The following is a 17,975-nucleotide window of genomic DNA, read 5'->3' on the forward strand; positions in this document are numbered from 1 at the left end:
GTTTGGCGTGCAAATTCAGTGTTATCCCTTTCAGGTAAATGGCTAGAAAGAAGGACTGCAAAGGATTAAAAGGGGAAGGTTCTTGTCACTGGACAATAAATTTTTACAAAAGTCATGTCTCCAAGATTAAATTAGGCATTTCTTGCAGATTTTGAGGTGCTAAACATGAATATGATAATGAAAATGCAAAATTGGCTATGGTTTGTGAGAGATCTGCAAGAGACAGTTCCATAGGCATGTTCTGGTAAACATCCAAGTCTTTACTGTCACCTATGTATGCAATAAGTTTAGTTTCTTCTAAACTAGAGCCAGATTTCATTTTCCTTTTTGTGTTTAGCACATCGAAATTAGTAAAGATAAACTTTTTTTGTTTCAGAGGTAAATTGTGCTTTGTCTATTGTTACTTACACACAAACACACAGAATTTTGGTAAGTACTGTATTGGCACCATGTTGTTATAGCTGCCTCTGCTAATAGTGATATGTCATTGTAATTCAAATACATTTTTAAAAAATAAGAGATACACAGCTATTTCAGGGATAGCCGTGCATGCCTACAGAAACAATAGTGAAGGGTGAGGACTGTGGGGGCACAGGGTAGGAACACCGAAATTGCCTGGCAAACCTCCACTGCCTTGTGGCTACATCCAGTTATGGAAAAGGCTTCAGGAGTCGACCTCAGGGCAAAATCTGGAGCTGGAGTCCCTCAGGCAGTTCATGGCTGAACACAGTCACGTTCTGGCAACTCCTGCAACGCTGCTGGAACCAACCGTATTGGCCTCTGCCTTTCCATTGGACCATTTCAGCGACGTGGAGAGGGGGGATTTGTTGCATGGGTAACAGCCTATCCTCCATACCTACTTTACCCAGGCTTCGCGCACTGGAGAGGACACTCTGTTCCAGAACCACCATTCAGAGCGTGACACCATAGTCTTCCGAGACTGAAGGATGCCAACAACAATTAGGAACAGTAATGTGAACAGAAAACTGTGAATAAGTGCACAAACAATGGAAGGTGTGAAAGCAGTGCTGCAGTTCTGCTTGTGACCGATCGCACAAAGGCAGTGACTGGATTGCACTTCAGAGAACATGTCTAGAGGAGCCCCATGCTTGGTTGGATGAAGATAAAATGGAAAACAGTAGGAAAAGACTCTTACATAATGTCCCTTTTAGTAAGCTTTGTTCTGTCTCCTTCCCTTTTGGATCATTCTTTCCATATCCAATCTGGTCTGCCAAATTTGGCAGTGGTTGTATTAGGGAAGATTTAATGAATTTGCTGTTGACTCTCAGGGGAAAGGGTCACTATGATATGGGTTTATAAGGGCAGCAGGAGCAGGCATGGATGTAAACACAAATGGATGATCAGATCTGAGAAAAGTGAGGTAATTTTTTAAGAATTATAGTTTATGCTATGTCAGTCTTCTTGTTGCCCTATAATTACTTCATTCCATCGTGCCTTATTCACATTAATCTTGGATTTTCTATATGTCCTTGCTCAAATTAGAATAATGTTTTAATCAACTCTGTTATGCATGCCATAGTGGGCCAGACTAAGGAAGCCATCCCTGGCACACTGTCGATGTGTGTATTTTATTTGTTGCTATAATTTAAAAGTAAAATAAGAAATATTGATTTCTACTTGACTGGAGGGATGATTTAGTTTGAATATCAGTCTGCTCTTAATCAGGTGAGAATTAATTGAGTTGGAGGTATTAGATATTCAGTGATGTTAACTGAACCATGGTCAATCTACAAAGAAGCCACCTTTTGTACTGTGTCAGAAATATCAAATAGCTCATGTGCTACAATGTGGAACAGTCTTCATGTTTGCCGTACCTTCTGCTTGCCTCATTAAACACACCCGTAAATCCATTCTTTGCACAATGTGCAGTCTTCAAAATAACAAGCGAATAAATCACAATTTAATACAAAACTAAAATAATGTTATTTTTTAAAAACTACAGGGTGGGTTTTTAAAAAAAAAAATCATTAAATATCGACATTTTACAAAAGGCTTCAAATATCCATTACTCTGTATTCCTAATCACTTTTTTCTCTGTTGACTTGTACAATAATATAAACCTTGGGAGAATATATATTCTTTTTTTTTTGGTCCAAAAGAAGGATATGCTTTAAGCTTGTTCTGGTTCTTGGTCGATGTTTCCTTATTTTAAGAGTGTGATAGCAATATCATAAGTGTTGAGGAAAATATAAATGGTGAGATAACACCTCCCTAGGACCAGCGCTTAAGTAGTAAAATTGTCACCCCTTTCTATAAACTACAGAGCCAGTCCTAAGACCATCAGTATTACGCTGGTAATGGGCAATGCTGAATTTATTGAGTGTATAGGAAGAAAATATAATTAAATAGTGATATATGAGGAACCTGTGTTTCATATTTTGAACCATTCAACATGTGGTAGGTTTTTGTTTATTTGTGTGTGTGTGTGAAAGCTAATTTAAAACTTATTGACAAATTACTTGATAGTATTCTCCATTTGTGAATCTCTGGACCAAGGTTATTTTGGTGATTGCACCTCAGCTTTTGGAACTGTCTCCCCAGGCAGATCACCCTTACTCTGTCTTTTCCAATTTCTAAGCAGAAGTTGCAAATGTGTGTTTGTTTCATTTCCAACTGCTTTTAACAGCGCAGAGTAATGTTTTTTATGTTGTCATTGCATGTTTCTAGTTCTTAAGGCTTTTGTCATTTTGTAATTGGTTCTTAGCATTTTATGGGTTGTGTTCTAAGAAAGTGAGTCATAAGTCCCATTTTAAATGAATGACACTTGAAAAGTTAGAAATCAAGATTAACTCATCTCATTGATCTCAGTGGTGCTTAGTCAGGGTTCACTTTCTTGGGACACAACACTATGATGGATTTCAGTTACTTTGAGTGGTTTTGATTCTGAGATATAAATCGAGAAAATGAATGTATTCAATGGACAGATTTAGGCTGCAATCCTATATACACTTTCCTGGGAGTAAGCCCCAGTGACTTATGTCTGCGTAGACATGCATAGGATTGTGCTCTATGTTCTTCCACCAAATTTTATGTGGTTAAAACTTAGAAGCCCCACTCAGCTTTTCTACATTTTTAGAAGTTTGGATATAATTTTCCTGACAACACTGCAGAGCCATTGCGTGTGTTATAGCAGTGGTATTCAAACTGGAGTGTCGCGACGCCCCAGCCTGTGGTAACTGGCCTCTGCCCCCTTAAGGGGCGGGGGCAGCCAGGAGACAGGGGGAAGGCAGCGTGGATCGCGCCGCTCAGGGGGGCTGCAGGGTCTTGGGTGCACTTGCCCAAGCCTCCTGCAGCCACCCAGGGGTGCGGGGAGCCCTGCGCAACCTTCGGCAGGGCTCCCCAGGTCAGGAAAAGTGAACGCGGAGCGATCGCGTCCTGCTCTGCAAAACCGGAAGTGGAGCACGATCGCTCCGCTTCCCCTTCTGATGGGGCTGCAGGGACTGGGGTGCACCCTCTAGTCCCTGCAGCAGCTGTCCCTGTGTGCGGGGAGCCCTGCGTGAGCACCTGCAGGGCTCCCCAGGTCAGGGACAGGGAGAATGGGGCGATCGCACTCCGCTTCCGCTTTTGCGGAGGCAGAGCTGATTGCTCCACTCTCCCTTTCCCTGACCTGGGGTGCCCTGCAGGTGCTCACGCAGGCCTCCCCGCACACAGGGGTGGCTGCTGCAGGGACTGGTGAGCACATCCCTGTCCCTGCAGCCCCCTGAGCAACGCGAACCTGGGGATCACGTTGCTGCCTTCCCCCTGCCCCTGCTGCCTCCCCCCGCCCCCGCAAAGACTTACTGCGGGTTTCAAACTCTCCCAGAGAGTTTGAAACCCACAGGGTTATGGGGGTAATATATTTGAAGCATTAGAATCCACTGTACTAGATGGTGTCAGTTAATTAGAAGCAAGACAAATATTTTGCTTTCCTTGGTTTCAGAAACAATTTCCTGCAACTACCATTCATTCTTTAAGGTGTGAACAACTTATTAAAATATTCAGTATAGGAATAGCTGTGTCTTAAAAAACAATTACTGAAGTCCATTGATGAATTTCAAAGGGCATTATAGTCCTTATAGTCCTGGTCTGTGAATCTTTTCTTTTTTTGTAACATGAAATTATAAATTAAATTTCAAAATGCAGTGTCTTATGTTTTCATAGTGTACCTAAACCTGCTTTTGACAAGTGTGCTGCACAAAATAATCTGTAACAGTCCCTGAGAGGTCTGTGAGCTGAGATGTAGGTAGGATACTGCAACTGAACCAAGAATCTCCTTTTGACTCTTTGGTGGCTCTCTTAGGCAAAAGGAACTGTCCTCATTCATCCCAGGATAGTTTCTGGTTGCTGGTGTCTTCATTGTGTTTCTTTTTAGATTGTTACTCCTTTGAACCAAGGAACCATCTTTTCTCGTCCTTTGAAAAAGTGATACATATTTTTAATAGATCCTAGCTATTCATGTGATATTTGGGCAAGCCACTTCTCTTAGCTTATCACTTGTAAAGTGCAGTTTTAGGGTCAAACAAGTTGTTACTGTAAGTACCTGCTACTCAATGGTGTGCTTTTTTCTTTAAGTGTGGGAGGCAATCTGATCACAACCATGGGGGGGGGGTGTTCTTTGCATCCACTACAGACTTGATCTGGATTTTTAAACTCACCTGTTCCATGCAGCTGCTATTTGACTAGGAATGAAAGTTCCTGTTGGCACCTGTGGGAGCTTTCTTCCCTCATCAGATTCCTGGGGCGTTGGGGTTGGGGGGGAGTGGTCTGAGGCCACAGTGGGACAAAGTGCTAAAATTCACTTCCTCTGTAGTCTCAGTCTGGATTTCCATCCCCCCATGTGCTAATTAAAAAAATAAAAGCATGCAGCTGAACAGCACATGCTTAAGGGGTTCCCTATTTTCTAGTTTCCCCCCCTATCTTATATAGAGTTCTTCTGAGGAAAAACAGAAGACTGGACATTCAAATTTACAATAAATGAATGAATGGCCAGCAGTCATAATGGCCCACGTTAACTCAAATAATGGGTAATTCAGCTAGTTCTTCAGAGGATTTTTTAAATATACTGTATACAGTCAAAATGCTAGACACCCACATTCACACCATTAGCATTTTGTTAACATGAGTTAATTTAGAAGTTGCTAATATGACCATAACGAGAAAGATTTGTAAATTGAACATTTTCCTGTATCAAGAACCTCTTGCTGCTATGTCCTTATTCAAATACATTTCCTGTTCTAGCACTTTCCAAAGCCATCTATGGTTAAGGTACTTTAAAACAGCGCGTTTACATAAATCAATCCCTTTGTGTATGAGCCATGGATTTTGAGTATCGCTGTGATTGGACACTGTACGAGAAGTGGATCAAAGTGTTCAGGGAGGCAGTTCCAGGAAGTCATAAAGTGCAGCAAGAGAATCATTTCAAGGAGCAGGAAAGTTACTAATGGCGCAGTCCTATTCATTTGTGGTGTCAGTGCAGCAGCAGCTGCGCCAACATAGATGTTGTAAAAGTGCCAAAAAGCTCCACAAACCCCAATACCTGGAGAGTAAACTGTGCCAGGGTGCCATCCTGCAGGCACTGAATCTCGAGCTACAGCTGCCAGAGCAGGTAAGAGCTGGTCCGTGCTGCGCAGGGGTGAGGGGAAGGGCAGGGAGGGGTGTTTATCTTCAGACCCTCAAATAAAAATGTCACATTTTCTTATCTTCTCTAGAGTGCTCTAGATCATGTATGAACCCAGTTTCAGCCTTTTGTCTACCCTGGAAATCCCTAACTGCATATCTTGCTCTCTTCTAGGGAGAGTCTATCAAATGTCTACACACACATGTTATATATAAGGTCTCTAGTAGCTTCAGAAATACAGGACCCGAATTATTCTTAATAATTTATTTATTTACTGTTAATAAATAAAATATTTCTGTCTAGATCTCCTTTTTTTGTCTAGTGGATCGCAATAGATTGTTGTTTTAAAAAGTGGGTTCTGATGCTAAAAAGTTTGGAAAGCACTGGTGTAGTCTGTTTATTGTGTTTCGTGGGTGATCACAAATGCAGCTGGAAGTTATTCTTATTACTGCAGATGGCTAGCAGAATTTGCTCCTGACTGCATTCACAATAAGAGATGTTAAATTTCCAGAAATTTTGAAGGTGTAGGAGAAAAAATTGGGTTCTTGGGGGAGGAATAGAAATTTGGGGGGAAATTGAAATATGTACAGTATAATAGAATCTAAACTTGCATTACTACTTTAAAAACACAGCGTGCATTATGTATAACTTGACTAGCACATAAAATTGTTCTGATTGATGTGTTTCTGAAATTGGGAAGTATCCATACCTTAGTTTTATTCAGACCATTGTTACAGATTTACAGCCCAATCCTATCCACACTTTCCTGGGAGTAAGCCCCATTGAACTCAATGGGACTTACTTCTGAGTAGACATGCATAGGATTGGGCTGTAAGCCAGTATTAAACACAGAGCAGCAAGCTGCTGCATTTGAAGTTGCCTGAACATCACAACATTTGCCCATTGTAAAACAAGAGGAAAAAATAACTGAAAATAGAAACCATTAACATCATGATAAACAAAAGGCATTTTTGCTTTACCCTCTTAAAAAGAGTCCTGTCTCTTCATCCTGGTTAGTAGGAGCATTATCCAGAAACTATGTAAAACACCTATTTACCAGGGCAAGTGTGGGATGAGTGTACACCAGTGGCATTGCTAGGAGGGTGCAGGCTACACTGGGTGACATGCATGGAGGGGGGTGACACCACTACTGGCCAAAAAATTTTAAATCTTGATATTTTCAAAAAATACCATCATGTTATATATCATTCAATGTGTAATTTCATCTAGAATGCAATGAAACAAACCATGTTGAAGTATCTTAATTCTCTCAACAGTTATAGCCAAAAAACCCCCAGTGGATCATGTCAATGGTGCATCACCATGTCCACCACTCGGGGCATTGCCTCACTCACTGCATGGGAGGAGGTCCATCATGGGGGGGGATGTCACATTGGCCTCCCACACCATAAACCCTAGTGACGCCACTGGTGTACACACCACAGAAACAGACTCTTTCAAACAGCTTCCAGCTCTCTCGGGGACAGGGGAGCCTATTATCTATTAAGCAGAGTTTAGTGTTGAAGACTACTGGTAAATCTTGATATTAAGGGCCAAATGTACATTTCGAAACATAGGCCAGTTTCTTTCACATGCTGCAGAAGATGGAGGAATCTGAAGCAGGCAAGAGGATTTGAGAGTTGTACTTGCCTGCAGTATGCAACAGTGTAGATGGTCTTATACAGGTCTTGTACAGGAAAGGAATAAAAAACAGATATGATAGTAGTTTGAAACCTTACCTTTAAAATAATTTCGCTAATTTTTCTGAAAGAGAAAATATTTTATAATTTTTTTCCCAGTCTTTTCCATAATGTTCAAAGATGCCACTGGAAAAAATGGAGAAAAAATATGTCTGAGGTAGGGGTGGCACCACACACAGTGAAAGAAACCTTTTTTTCCCCCAGAGAAGTTTCTGGGTCCTTGCATCTCTAAGTCATGATCATCCTTGAGTTTCAAATATAATGTATGAACTGGCCAAACTGGAAGGATATGTTCTGCATGAACTGGTTCATAAGGGGAAATAAGGTTTTGTTTTTTCTATCCCTGCATGGTTTAAAACAAAAAACAAAAACCATGAGCCTGCTTCTGCGGCTATCAAGGTTAGGTATGCCATTTTCAAAACATAAAGTAAACAGACTTTCTCAAGCTCCTATGCTGTGGTCTTAAGCCACACAACAGAGCAGCCATACGAAATGCATGTTTTTTTTCACATCTGCAATACGGCAACCTTTTTTTTACACCCCTTTTCCTACCCACAGGAAACCAGTTTTATAATTTCACTACAAGCTTTGTGATTCCTTTTTAATTTTTTTATTTCCTTTTAGGAGGCTCAAATAAAATGACAAGGGTTATGGATTCTTGGATGGCATTGTCCTGCCTCTCCTTGCAGTGTGAGACTAGAAAGGGCAACTGTGCCTCGCTCAGCACGCAGTATATGTCAGCAGACTACAGTCTGATTGTGGAAAGGTAGTGCCCTGCAGTTATAATCTCAATTTGTAGCTTGTGGAAAATAATATGAAAACAATGGAAGAATTGTTCACCTTTTTTGGCCCCCATGTATTTACTCTCTTTTGCAGAACTCGTTACCCATCTTTACCATAGCTGTCTACAATACAGAAATAAGTAAAACAGGAAACTGGGATGAATTAAGTAGTTAAAAACTCAGTTTAATGTTTGTTATCCCTTCCATGGCATTTTAATTTTTAGTTAAAATAGTTTTAAACTGCTCTTCAGCTTAAAAAACTTCCAGGGCTCTTTAGAAAAAAAAACCCAGTAAAGAGAAAGAACATTGAAAATCTTGATTCAGTTATTATTAAATGAAATAACTGCAACAAAAACACAACAGTAGAACTAATCCAGTAGAACCAATATAACCATCAATTAAAAGCAGCTACTGTTTCACGTGGGCAAATAAAAAGGTCTTCATCTGGCATCAGAAAATCATTGGAATTGGTTCCAGGTAAGCAGTGCAAGTCTGTTTTCAAAGTGGATTTTTTTTTTTCATAATGGAGTTATTTAATGTTCCATGTGAAAGTACCAAAGAGATCTCATGAATTGTGTAGCGAAAATGAGAAGTGTGGCATTTTCCAGCTGATTGAGAGTCTCTAGTCAATGTTTGTAATAGAAGAGTGTCCGAATTCGTCTCTTCTCCCTAGCATCAGAGGGATTTAAAAAGACTGGAGATAAAAGAAGCCAGGAGAATTTATGCAGTGTTATACATTCATGTGGGGGGATCTTATATTCTCGAGCTTGCTCCCCTTCCCTTTTTCCCCTTTTCCTTTTTAGTTAGCATTAACAACATTAAAGCTCTATAGCTGGAAGCAGTTTTATCACTTTATAATGATGCTTCCTCCGTGGATGGCCAGGGCTGTATATAGTTTAGGCATGGCCTGTTGAAAGCTGGGGCAGGCTTACCATAGCATGTTCAGTCTTCATTCACTAGGACATCACACCTTTAACCAACTGAAGCTGGTGAGCTAACAAGTGAGAGGGACCTCCTGTTGTCTTCAGCTTTTATTTTATTTTTGTGTGTGTGTTTTACTTCACAGTTTTCAGGAGGAATTATTACAAAAGGGGGGGAGACTCTGCAGTACAGCACTGCTGCACTGAGTCGTCTGTCAGTGGGAAGCAGAAATCAAATTGCTCCCTCCGAACCAAGTCTGCAAACCCCATCCACATTTTGTTTTCAGCTAATTGTAGCCATCATGCTTCTATGAAATGGGAAAATATGTTGTTCCTGTACGATACACTAAGTAAAAATACTGACTGTATTTTGCTATTTTAATTCAGTTTTTGCGTTGCTCTAAGTGGGCTGGTCACCATCTTAGGTTTATTAAAGAGCAAGATTGAGATTTGATGTATACAGCTTGAAAGCTCCTAACCAAATGGCTTGACTTAAAATGAGGCAATTTTAAAATGCAAAAGGACAACGTTGTATGTTGCTCTGCACTTGGGGGAAGGAAAATGCCAGCTTTCTGCTCTGGTAACCAAAATTATAACAAGGAAAGCAAGACCTGAGAAATTAGGTGCTTAGGATTCAGGGTAGTAAAATTCAATGATTTTTTTTATTTATTTAAAGAAGGAAAGTGAGAAGAATAGGCTGATTTAAATCAAACTTCCCATTCTTATGTTTGGCTTATTTTCCTAAACACTGGTACTGATAGACCACTAAGCCCGTGAATGTACAACTAAAGTGTTATTTATAGAATTTATTTCAGGGACTGCTTTGTATAATTGTGTTGTTTTTTTTCCTTGCTTTGTATAACTGCTTTGTGTAACTTGATTTTTATTCATTTTAGAACATGTTGCAGAACATGGCTTAGTGGACAGCTTTGCTGGTTATATGTGTCAAGCAAGCGGCAGTTCCTTAGAAATATTAATCACATGCAAAAATATTAGTAGTACTTTTCATGTATAAAATATATTATGCATTTTTAAAAAAACTAAACCACCTTCGCATTTCCAGATCACTGAGGGCCCAATCCTATCCAGTTTTCCAGTGCCGGTGCTGCTGTGCCAATGGGGTATATGCACTGCTTCCTGTGTTGGGGAGGCAGGGAACATTTGTTCTCTTACCTTGGGACGGCATTGCGGCTGCACCGGTGCTAGAAAGTTGGATAGGATTGGGCCCTGAGTCTCCTAAATTGATATTAAAAATTTTATTAACTTGTAACAGACATAAGTCATCACAACAGTAAAGACTGTCCTTAAACTTTAAAGTTTGTCAGTCAAATCCTCCCTGCTCCCACTCTCTGTGTTCAGAGACTGAAACAGAAACACAAGTTTTCCTGCATTTTCTACTCCCAGCACTGTATTAATTCTGGAAGAGCAATTTCTCTCTCTCGCCTTTTCTACATAAAAAAGCTTCCTTGAACTCAATGTATCTGGTAGACTGCACTGATTTAAGTTTAAAGATTTATTCTAGGGTTAACGTGCTTGTATTCAGCTTATTGAATAGTAACAAATGTTATACTGAAAGGGCAGTGCTCCTCCATTCACAAAATACTCCTGCCACCTGAAGGGTTTCATCTGATTCTTGCAGTATGACAATGTGGAACACAATGGGCATAAATAATACTCTTAAATAGTGCTTCCTGAGCATGCAGAGTGCTTAATGTACGTCGCCTTCCTACAACCCTGCAAAGTAAATATCACCATGTTTCAGCCAGTGGAGCTGAAACTAAGTGGCCTGCCTAAGACCAGTAAGTACATGACAGAGACAAAATTTGAATTGGGGAAGTTTAAATTGCAATTTGCAATTTTGTCTCTTAGTATGCCAGACCAGCTTTCATGGTGTAGAGGAAATTATCTTCTGTGGTAGCCAAGAGAGAGCTGCTTGAGACCTCATTTACTGCACTTGTGACACTTGGCATTCATACATCAAAGGAAAATAGTTGTGTGAATCAGTCCTTGGGCATCAGCAATACAGAATGTTAATCGAAAATGTGCTGTGTTCTCGTGCTGGCTCTAACTTGCTGAAAAGCAGCATGAAAAGGAGAGTTTCACCTCTGGATTTGTTACAGAATAAATACAGTTTCATAAATAGTTTAGTAGTATTGAAGATAACTCCAAGTATGAGGGGTGTTAATTTGTTACACAGTGTGAAGGAAAAGTCCTAATTACAACCTTGTTGCTAAACAAGTGAGAAAGACCTTACAAACAGCTGGAGGCAGCAGACCAGGAAGGGCTAAGCTTGAAGATCAGACTGGGTCACTGAGTGAGAAAATACTTCTCTATGAAAGAGTTGTTTTATTATCTACTAATACAATCATGCATTACTGGCAACTTGAACAGCTTCCTAATGCATTACAACTGGAATATTTTGCTGTCATTGGAGGGTAGTGTGTTAAGAGACTTGATACACACAAACAAGTACAGTGATGTGTTTTTTCATTGGACCAGTGTGAGAGTCTTTTGAGTATGCAATCTTTTGAGTAGTGCAGGGTCAGAATTTCTTTATTAGGGTATCGTATGCGGTTACCAAGGTGTGCCCTCGGCACAATTTTATGGCTTTTCTACCTCAGCAATAGTATGAAAATAGCAAGGGAGATTATCCTACCTTCTTTTGCACAGAAAAAAACAAAACAAGCAAGCAAAACAAAACAAAACACCACCTTCTTCTTTCTGAGTAAAAGTCAAGGGAATATCAATTAGGATTCTCTGGGACTTACCCTAGAAGATCAAATGATAACTTGAGAGGTTGTAAGGGATGGGTGGGAGATGAATGAAGGGGCTGCTTCACTCAGCCAGCTCTGGAATTAAAATGTTCAGAACTAACCCTGGCAAAGGACTATTCTTTGTCTGGATTTTTTCTCTCATTACACTCTGCATCCCACCCTTCCTCTGAGGGAGCACACATGGTTTGTGCCACTTCCACTTAATCTTTATCACAACCACAACCACTTGAGCTGGGTTAAGCTGGGCATGACTAGCCCAGGATCACCCAGTGAGTTTAATGACTTGAATAGGATCTCTTCAGTCAGCATTTGACTTCTGTTACACTGCACTGGATCTTATGTTTCTATTCTTTCATACCTAGCCTAGCAGATGCTAGCATAAGATAAAAAGTCAATATTCGCCTATTTGGTACAGTCTGAAAGAATAAGCAACAATTTATGGCAAGTCTATTCGCAACTGTCATTCCCTTTTGTTTGTTCTCAACATCTGGCACAGTACTCGGGTACATGACTTAAATCAGAAACCACGTAGAGATTTAAAACAAGTGACATTCCCCTGGTATTTTGAGGTGGTACAATTATGATGAGGCTTCTACTGCATTCAAAGTGGCTTAGACAAGATTCTTTGCTGCAAACAAGCGGGGGGGGGGGGAATGCCACAAATTATCTTAATGTCTTTTCTTTCTTTTCTTTTGTATAATGATCTTATCAATTTCTGTTCCAGCCTTTACAAAATGTTGTCAAGATACAGGCCTTCTGATGGTGGTCAAATGTCGAGAGGAAAATGCAGCACTGAAAGAATGTCTCACTGGCTAGTAAGTATCGTGTGGGGAAAAGAGCCCAATCCTAAACAGTGCACGCTGGCTCACTGCCAGTGTGCACTGTAGTAAAGTGCTGTAAAGCGTGTTTGCAAGTTCTCGGCGCTGGCCCAGTGCCAGAGCTAGCCCAGTGCTGGCCAGCGTTGGGCTAGCACTGGTGGAAAGCCCACACTCTGCCACTCAGCAGTCACCCAAACCACAAGGTGGTGGAGAGGTAGGTGGGGCCGTGGGAGGAAGGTGTTCTGGGGCAGTAGGTGGTGTGCCAGGGGGAGGGAATGGGACGGGAGGAGGGTGGAGCTCATCTCCATTGAACCCTGAGCTCTGTTGAGCCTCACAGCGTGACACAGAGCTCTCCAATTCTGTGGAAGCACCAGAGCTGCCGTGGAACCGAGTAGCCCTATTGCAGAGCTACTTCCTTTACTTGGGGGCAGAGGACAAATGTCCCTTTCTCCTGAGGAGTCCAGCTGCCTAGGATGTGTTGGATGCCGTGGCAGCCGTTTTCGCCGCTGTGGCAGCCCAATGCTCCAGATGGCTCAAGATTTGGTTGTAAGTCCACACCAAGATGTTGGATAGTAGGAGCCACTGTACAGCTTCGATTATTTTGAACAGGGTCAACAAGATGTCTCTGAAGGGGCCGGGATGGCTGGTTTTGCCTTCAGCATCTAATGCATAAAACCCATTCCAGACTTAACATTATAGACTGAAAATAAACATCTGAGGTTGAAAAGTATCTAATGATTTCAAATATTAGGGTTTTTCATATAATTACAGTTGTCTGCTTATATTGGTTTCATGTGACTTACTGTCATACCTCCTTTTCCTAAGTTAACATGGAACAGGACTCCTCAAATGCAGCTTATGTATAGCACTGCACGTAACAGGTGTTGACTGACTTGAATAATTGTACAAGAGTTCAGGTCAGCAATCATGTGTACACTTAATGTGTGAATATTGTGAACAAAGCACAAAAAGATAGAATTAAAATAATTAATGGACCTGTTAATAAGAGTATGTTGATTCTTCTCCAGTGCAGATTTTGTGAAATGCGTCGTTTTATTGCTTGATTTGCACCTATTTCAGAATTTTGGAAATAAATTATGTATTTTTTCTTTTGTACTTCCTCTGACTTGAGGAATATATTCAAATGCACATCATTTGAGGAATTGCATGAAATTGCAGGCGCTAGTACAAAGATGTACATGTCTGTTATATTTGTTGTACCTTAATCTCAGTGGGAGGGAGGAGTGCAGATACTGAAGCTTGAGCCCAGAAAACTGGCTTTTGAAATGTCACTCATCACTGGTTCCAAACTTCTCTTCAACAGCAAGCTTCTTTAAAGTGGAAATAAAATTCTGTTAGCCAAACGGAAAATCAGACAAGATTGTGTGCTTGCATGGAATGTGTGCCATAGAACAAGGACTGTTGTACCCATTTATCACCAGGTCTGTCTAGCAATGGGTGTAATGTAATGATCACATTTTGGTTGTCTTCCAGCTATACAGATCCAACATTTTATGAAGAATGCAAGGCTGAATATTTGAAGCAAAGGGAAGAGTACAGAGCAACAGGCACTCGTCAGAGTCAGAAACAGCAGAGGCTTCCTACTAGCATGTAGTCAAGTTATACAAAGCTGACATTTTTTACATGACCTACATAGCCCTTCAAATGATGGTGTAATTAAATAAAATATTCTGTAGCAGTTTTTTTCCAATCTACACCCACTGAAAGCATTGTAGTTTTTCATATTTAGATACAATTGTTATATAACGAGTCACCAGAAGCAGCGATGACGACAGCAAGGGAGTCTCATCTGAATTAGTTATGAAATTTGTACAGAAAAAATAGCTCATCATTATAACATCTAACACTTTTCTCAGCCAATGCTGCTTTGGATTAATTTTTCAGGATAATGTACATTTAAAAAGTTGACATATGTCTTCCTTGAAGTGTGTTGCAAAATAGCTTATTTGTGCAACCAGTTAGTTGTATCCAAGGACAGTGAATCCTGACAGAGCTCTGTTGAAATTAATGGTGCTTGGTCATTATTTACTTTTTCTGGATACAACCCAATACAGCCAGGTCTCTCTTGTAATGATGTGCTGTATAATTTGCAGCACTAAATTTGAAGGAGTTCTCTACCAGGAACAGTCTCAATTTAGCAATTTATGCATCTTTTAGAGACTTACTTTAATAAGATGTTGCTTTAAGAGAAACCTGCTATGAAGCTTAATAGCAGGTTAGGAGTGACAGCTGTAGTCAGTGTTCTAAGAGAAATGAATTGACTTGTGTTAACTGTGACTGCATAGGCCAAGTGGGGAGATTCCCTAACTAGTATCAGATGGAATGGCTGGTGTCATACTGCATAAAATCTGAATGACCTGACCCGCTCAAAAGGGTATACTTCAGTAACTGTCTTCACTTATAAGGAAGCCTTGACAGGGATAGGATTTTAAAGTCTACCACTGTCTCTCATCACCTCTAGTCTAAATGCTGACACTACTTGCATCAAAAATTGGCAGTTTACACTTTCTCTCTACCACCTGTTCTCAACCAAAGCTCAGAGGGGAAGCAATAATTACATGGCAGCCAAAAATGGAAGGACATTTGGAGACGAGGGGGCAGAAAATTTCAGTGCCCAGCAAGATGCAAACAAAAGAGGCCACAATGTACAAGATTCTGGATTGGTCCAGCAAGGTACTTATTACAATGAAATATTTAGTGCCACTTGTCCATAAGAGTGGCTTGACTCTCCTGCTCCATTATTACTGAATGCGTCTTTCTTACCTTGATCCTGATTGGCAAGTGCTACCTTTGAAGAGTATTGCTCAAAGAATTGTTTTCAATCCTTTAACAGGGCCTATCCCATAAGCATTGTGTTTACTGGGGAGGTAAAGAGGGCTATCATTTCACATAAAGGCTTACTTGATTGTCTGACTATTCTTCCATTGGAAAGAAATAGAAAAGTGCCAGAGAGGAGTACTAGCCTAATCTCCTTCCTGATAGGTGTTGGAACTTCATTAGGTCTTCTATTTAGCAGCTTTAGTAAAAATTATCCCAGGAATGACCAACTTTTCAGCTTTTTCTACACAAAGGTCCAGGAACCCTAAAGCTGAAAAGTTGGCCACTCCTGAACTAGCTGTTAACATAGCTCTTACCTGTTTTTCAAAGAGGTATGCAGAAGATAAACTATAACTTGGCTTACTATAGCCCCTGCTCTAACCTAGCTGGTAGTTGTAGAGTAGCATGTTTTTCAAAGCAATCTCTTCCTAAAACTTCAAGAAGGATGTTGAACTGTTACATAAGACAATAAGCAATTCAAAGGCCTTTATCTACTATACACTGACCTAACAGAAGACCCCTGGTCATTTCTCACACTATTATAAGAGCTTCTTAAGTGCTCCCAAGTCACACAAGGCCAGGGACAGGAGAATGCCTGTATCACTTCTGCTTCCTCTCCGGAGCTCAAAAGGCACATAGTGAAGTTGACATATTTCCATTGCCTGCCAGCCAGCCTCTATGCCAACTACATCTGAAACTTCCCCGTATGAGTTACCAGGAGAGTGAAAGCCTTGTGTGCTAGCAAGGAGTACATTAAGGGTTAAGGTGCTAAAGGACAAAAAAGTGGGGAGAGGGAGGAGAATAGATTTATAGAGTTGCAGGGGAAGGATAAGACTAGATTGCAGGCTTGGTTGCACAGAGAGAAGATATCCCTAGAGATAAGGAAGAACAGTGAAGGGATTTAGAGTAACCTACCATGGAGGATGCGGAACACAGACAGGGTTAAAAGCTGTAACAAACACTCTCTCTGCCTTGTAGTTAGGGCAGCAATGTAGCTTTCTTAACCTACAAGATATGTGACACCAGTTGTGCTCATTTGATCCAGGAACTATTAAGAGGTGAACACTAAAAATATTTAGCAATTTATGAAAATCTTGCCCCATGTATACCTAACTGACAGAACAGTTTCAGCTCAGTCTGCTAACAGTAAATATTTGACATGCAACTAAGCCAACGTTAGCCAAATGAAATTTAGTCTGAAACTTTGAAAAGTCTTTTTTTCTTTCTTCCACTATTGCAACTTCCCCATTTGCAGAAGAATCGCTCTTTGCTCTTCTGGGAATTTCCAGCTTTCACACATACTTTCATATTGATCAAAACTGGCTGGATTTGCTTTTTGTATACAGGATATCATTCTTTTTATGGTGCATCATGAGTCAAGAGTCAGAGCAAGCCTTTGATTTTAAAAATGGAAGCCATCTGGCCAGAAAAAAGGCATGTTTCTCTCATTTAGTCTAAAGTTAGTTTCATAAATTCATGACTGCTTAATGAACACACCACTTTTCAAATGATTTAAAATTCAAGACTGCTAAGGGCACTTTAGGAGTTAACCAGCTACTTCGGGGCAGTTTTCAGACAGAAAAGGTCTGAAAATATCCCCTCAGCTTCAGCATCATGGCCCTGTGTGGCTGCTATAGAAGTAGATCTGAACTCTAGCATCACATAATGAGTAATTTGGCTCATTTTTTCTTAAAGCACAAAAGAAGTCCAGTAAGGAATTGCATTAGCAATGTTACTTCTTTCCCTAACTAAAACCACTAGCTCTTCTCCATTGGTCATTTCACTGCCATTTTGGAAATCTGTATATGTCACCTTCGGCCGATCACCTAGACCAGGGGTGCCCAAATCCCAGCCCAGGGGCCATTTGCAGCCCTCGGGGACGTCCAATCTGGCCTGCAGGGAGCTCCCGGTCTCCAAAGAACCTTTGGCCCTCCTGAGACTTGCTGGAGCCCACACTGGCCCGATGCAACTGCTCTCAGCATGAGGGCAACGGTTTAACCTCTCATGGGAGCTGTGGGACAAGGGCTCCCTTCCCTGCTTGTTGTTTCACATCTGTGATGCAGCAGTGGCAGTGAAGGAAAGGCCAGCCTTGTTTTGTGGAAGGCTTTTTATAGGCCTTGAGCTATTGCAAGACCTTCATTCATTCATACAAGTTCCATCTCTAATATATTCATTCATGTAAATTTACATAATTTCTTCAAATTTGAAATGTAAATTCTTTGTTTTCCTTGCCCCTGACACAGTGTCAGAGAGATGATGTGACCCTCCTGCCAAAAAGTTTGGATACCCCTGACCTAGACAAGATTAAATGTTTGGAAGAGCAAGGTGGAAGAGAAATAACCATCTCAAAAGATTGTCTGAACTAAACAATAATTCATCTCAAGGGGCTGACCAAATTAGAAATGTTATAGTACAAAACAACTACTTGTAAAAGTTAAAATTCTTGTCCTTGTCAGAAATGGCAGTAGTTTTATTTAGATGTATAAGCGTAATAAAAATTTCCATTTTAAAGTGTAAGATTAATAG

General features: G+C 40.6%; 1 protein-coding gene across 2 annotated transcripts in view; it reads left to right on the top strand.

Moving 5' to 3' along the window:
* Nucleotides 1-14,326, top strand: part of CMC1 (C-X9-C motif containing 1) — a 46,439-nt gene extending 32,113 nt beyond the window's left edge. Inside the window, exons 3-5 of one of the 2 annotated variants that reach the window (XM_066627351.1) lie at nt 7,942-8,083; nt 12,518-12,608; nt 14,106-14,326. In XM_066627351.1, coding sequence (XP_066483448.1) covers nt 7,942-8,083; nt 12,518-12,608; nt 14,106-14,129 — 257 coding nt within the window. In that variant the 3' untranslated portion in view covers nt 14,130-14,326. The remainder of the gene's footprint in view (nt 1-7,941; nt 8,084-12,517; nt 12,609-14,105) is intronic. The other variant, XM_066627352.1, reaches the window with a different exon arrangement.
* Nucleotides 14,327-17,975: the final 3,649 nt, after the last annotated feature.

The sequence above is a fragment of the Tiliqua scincoides genome, chromosome 5 (genome assembly GCF_035046505.1).
Source record: "Tiliqua scincoides isolate rTilSci1 chromosome 5, rTilSci1.hap2, whole genome shotgun sequence".
NCBI classification, from domain to species: domain Eukaryota; kingdom Metazoa; phylum Chordata; class Lepidosauria; order Squamata; family Scincidae; genus Tiliqua; species Tiliqua scincoides.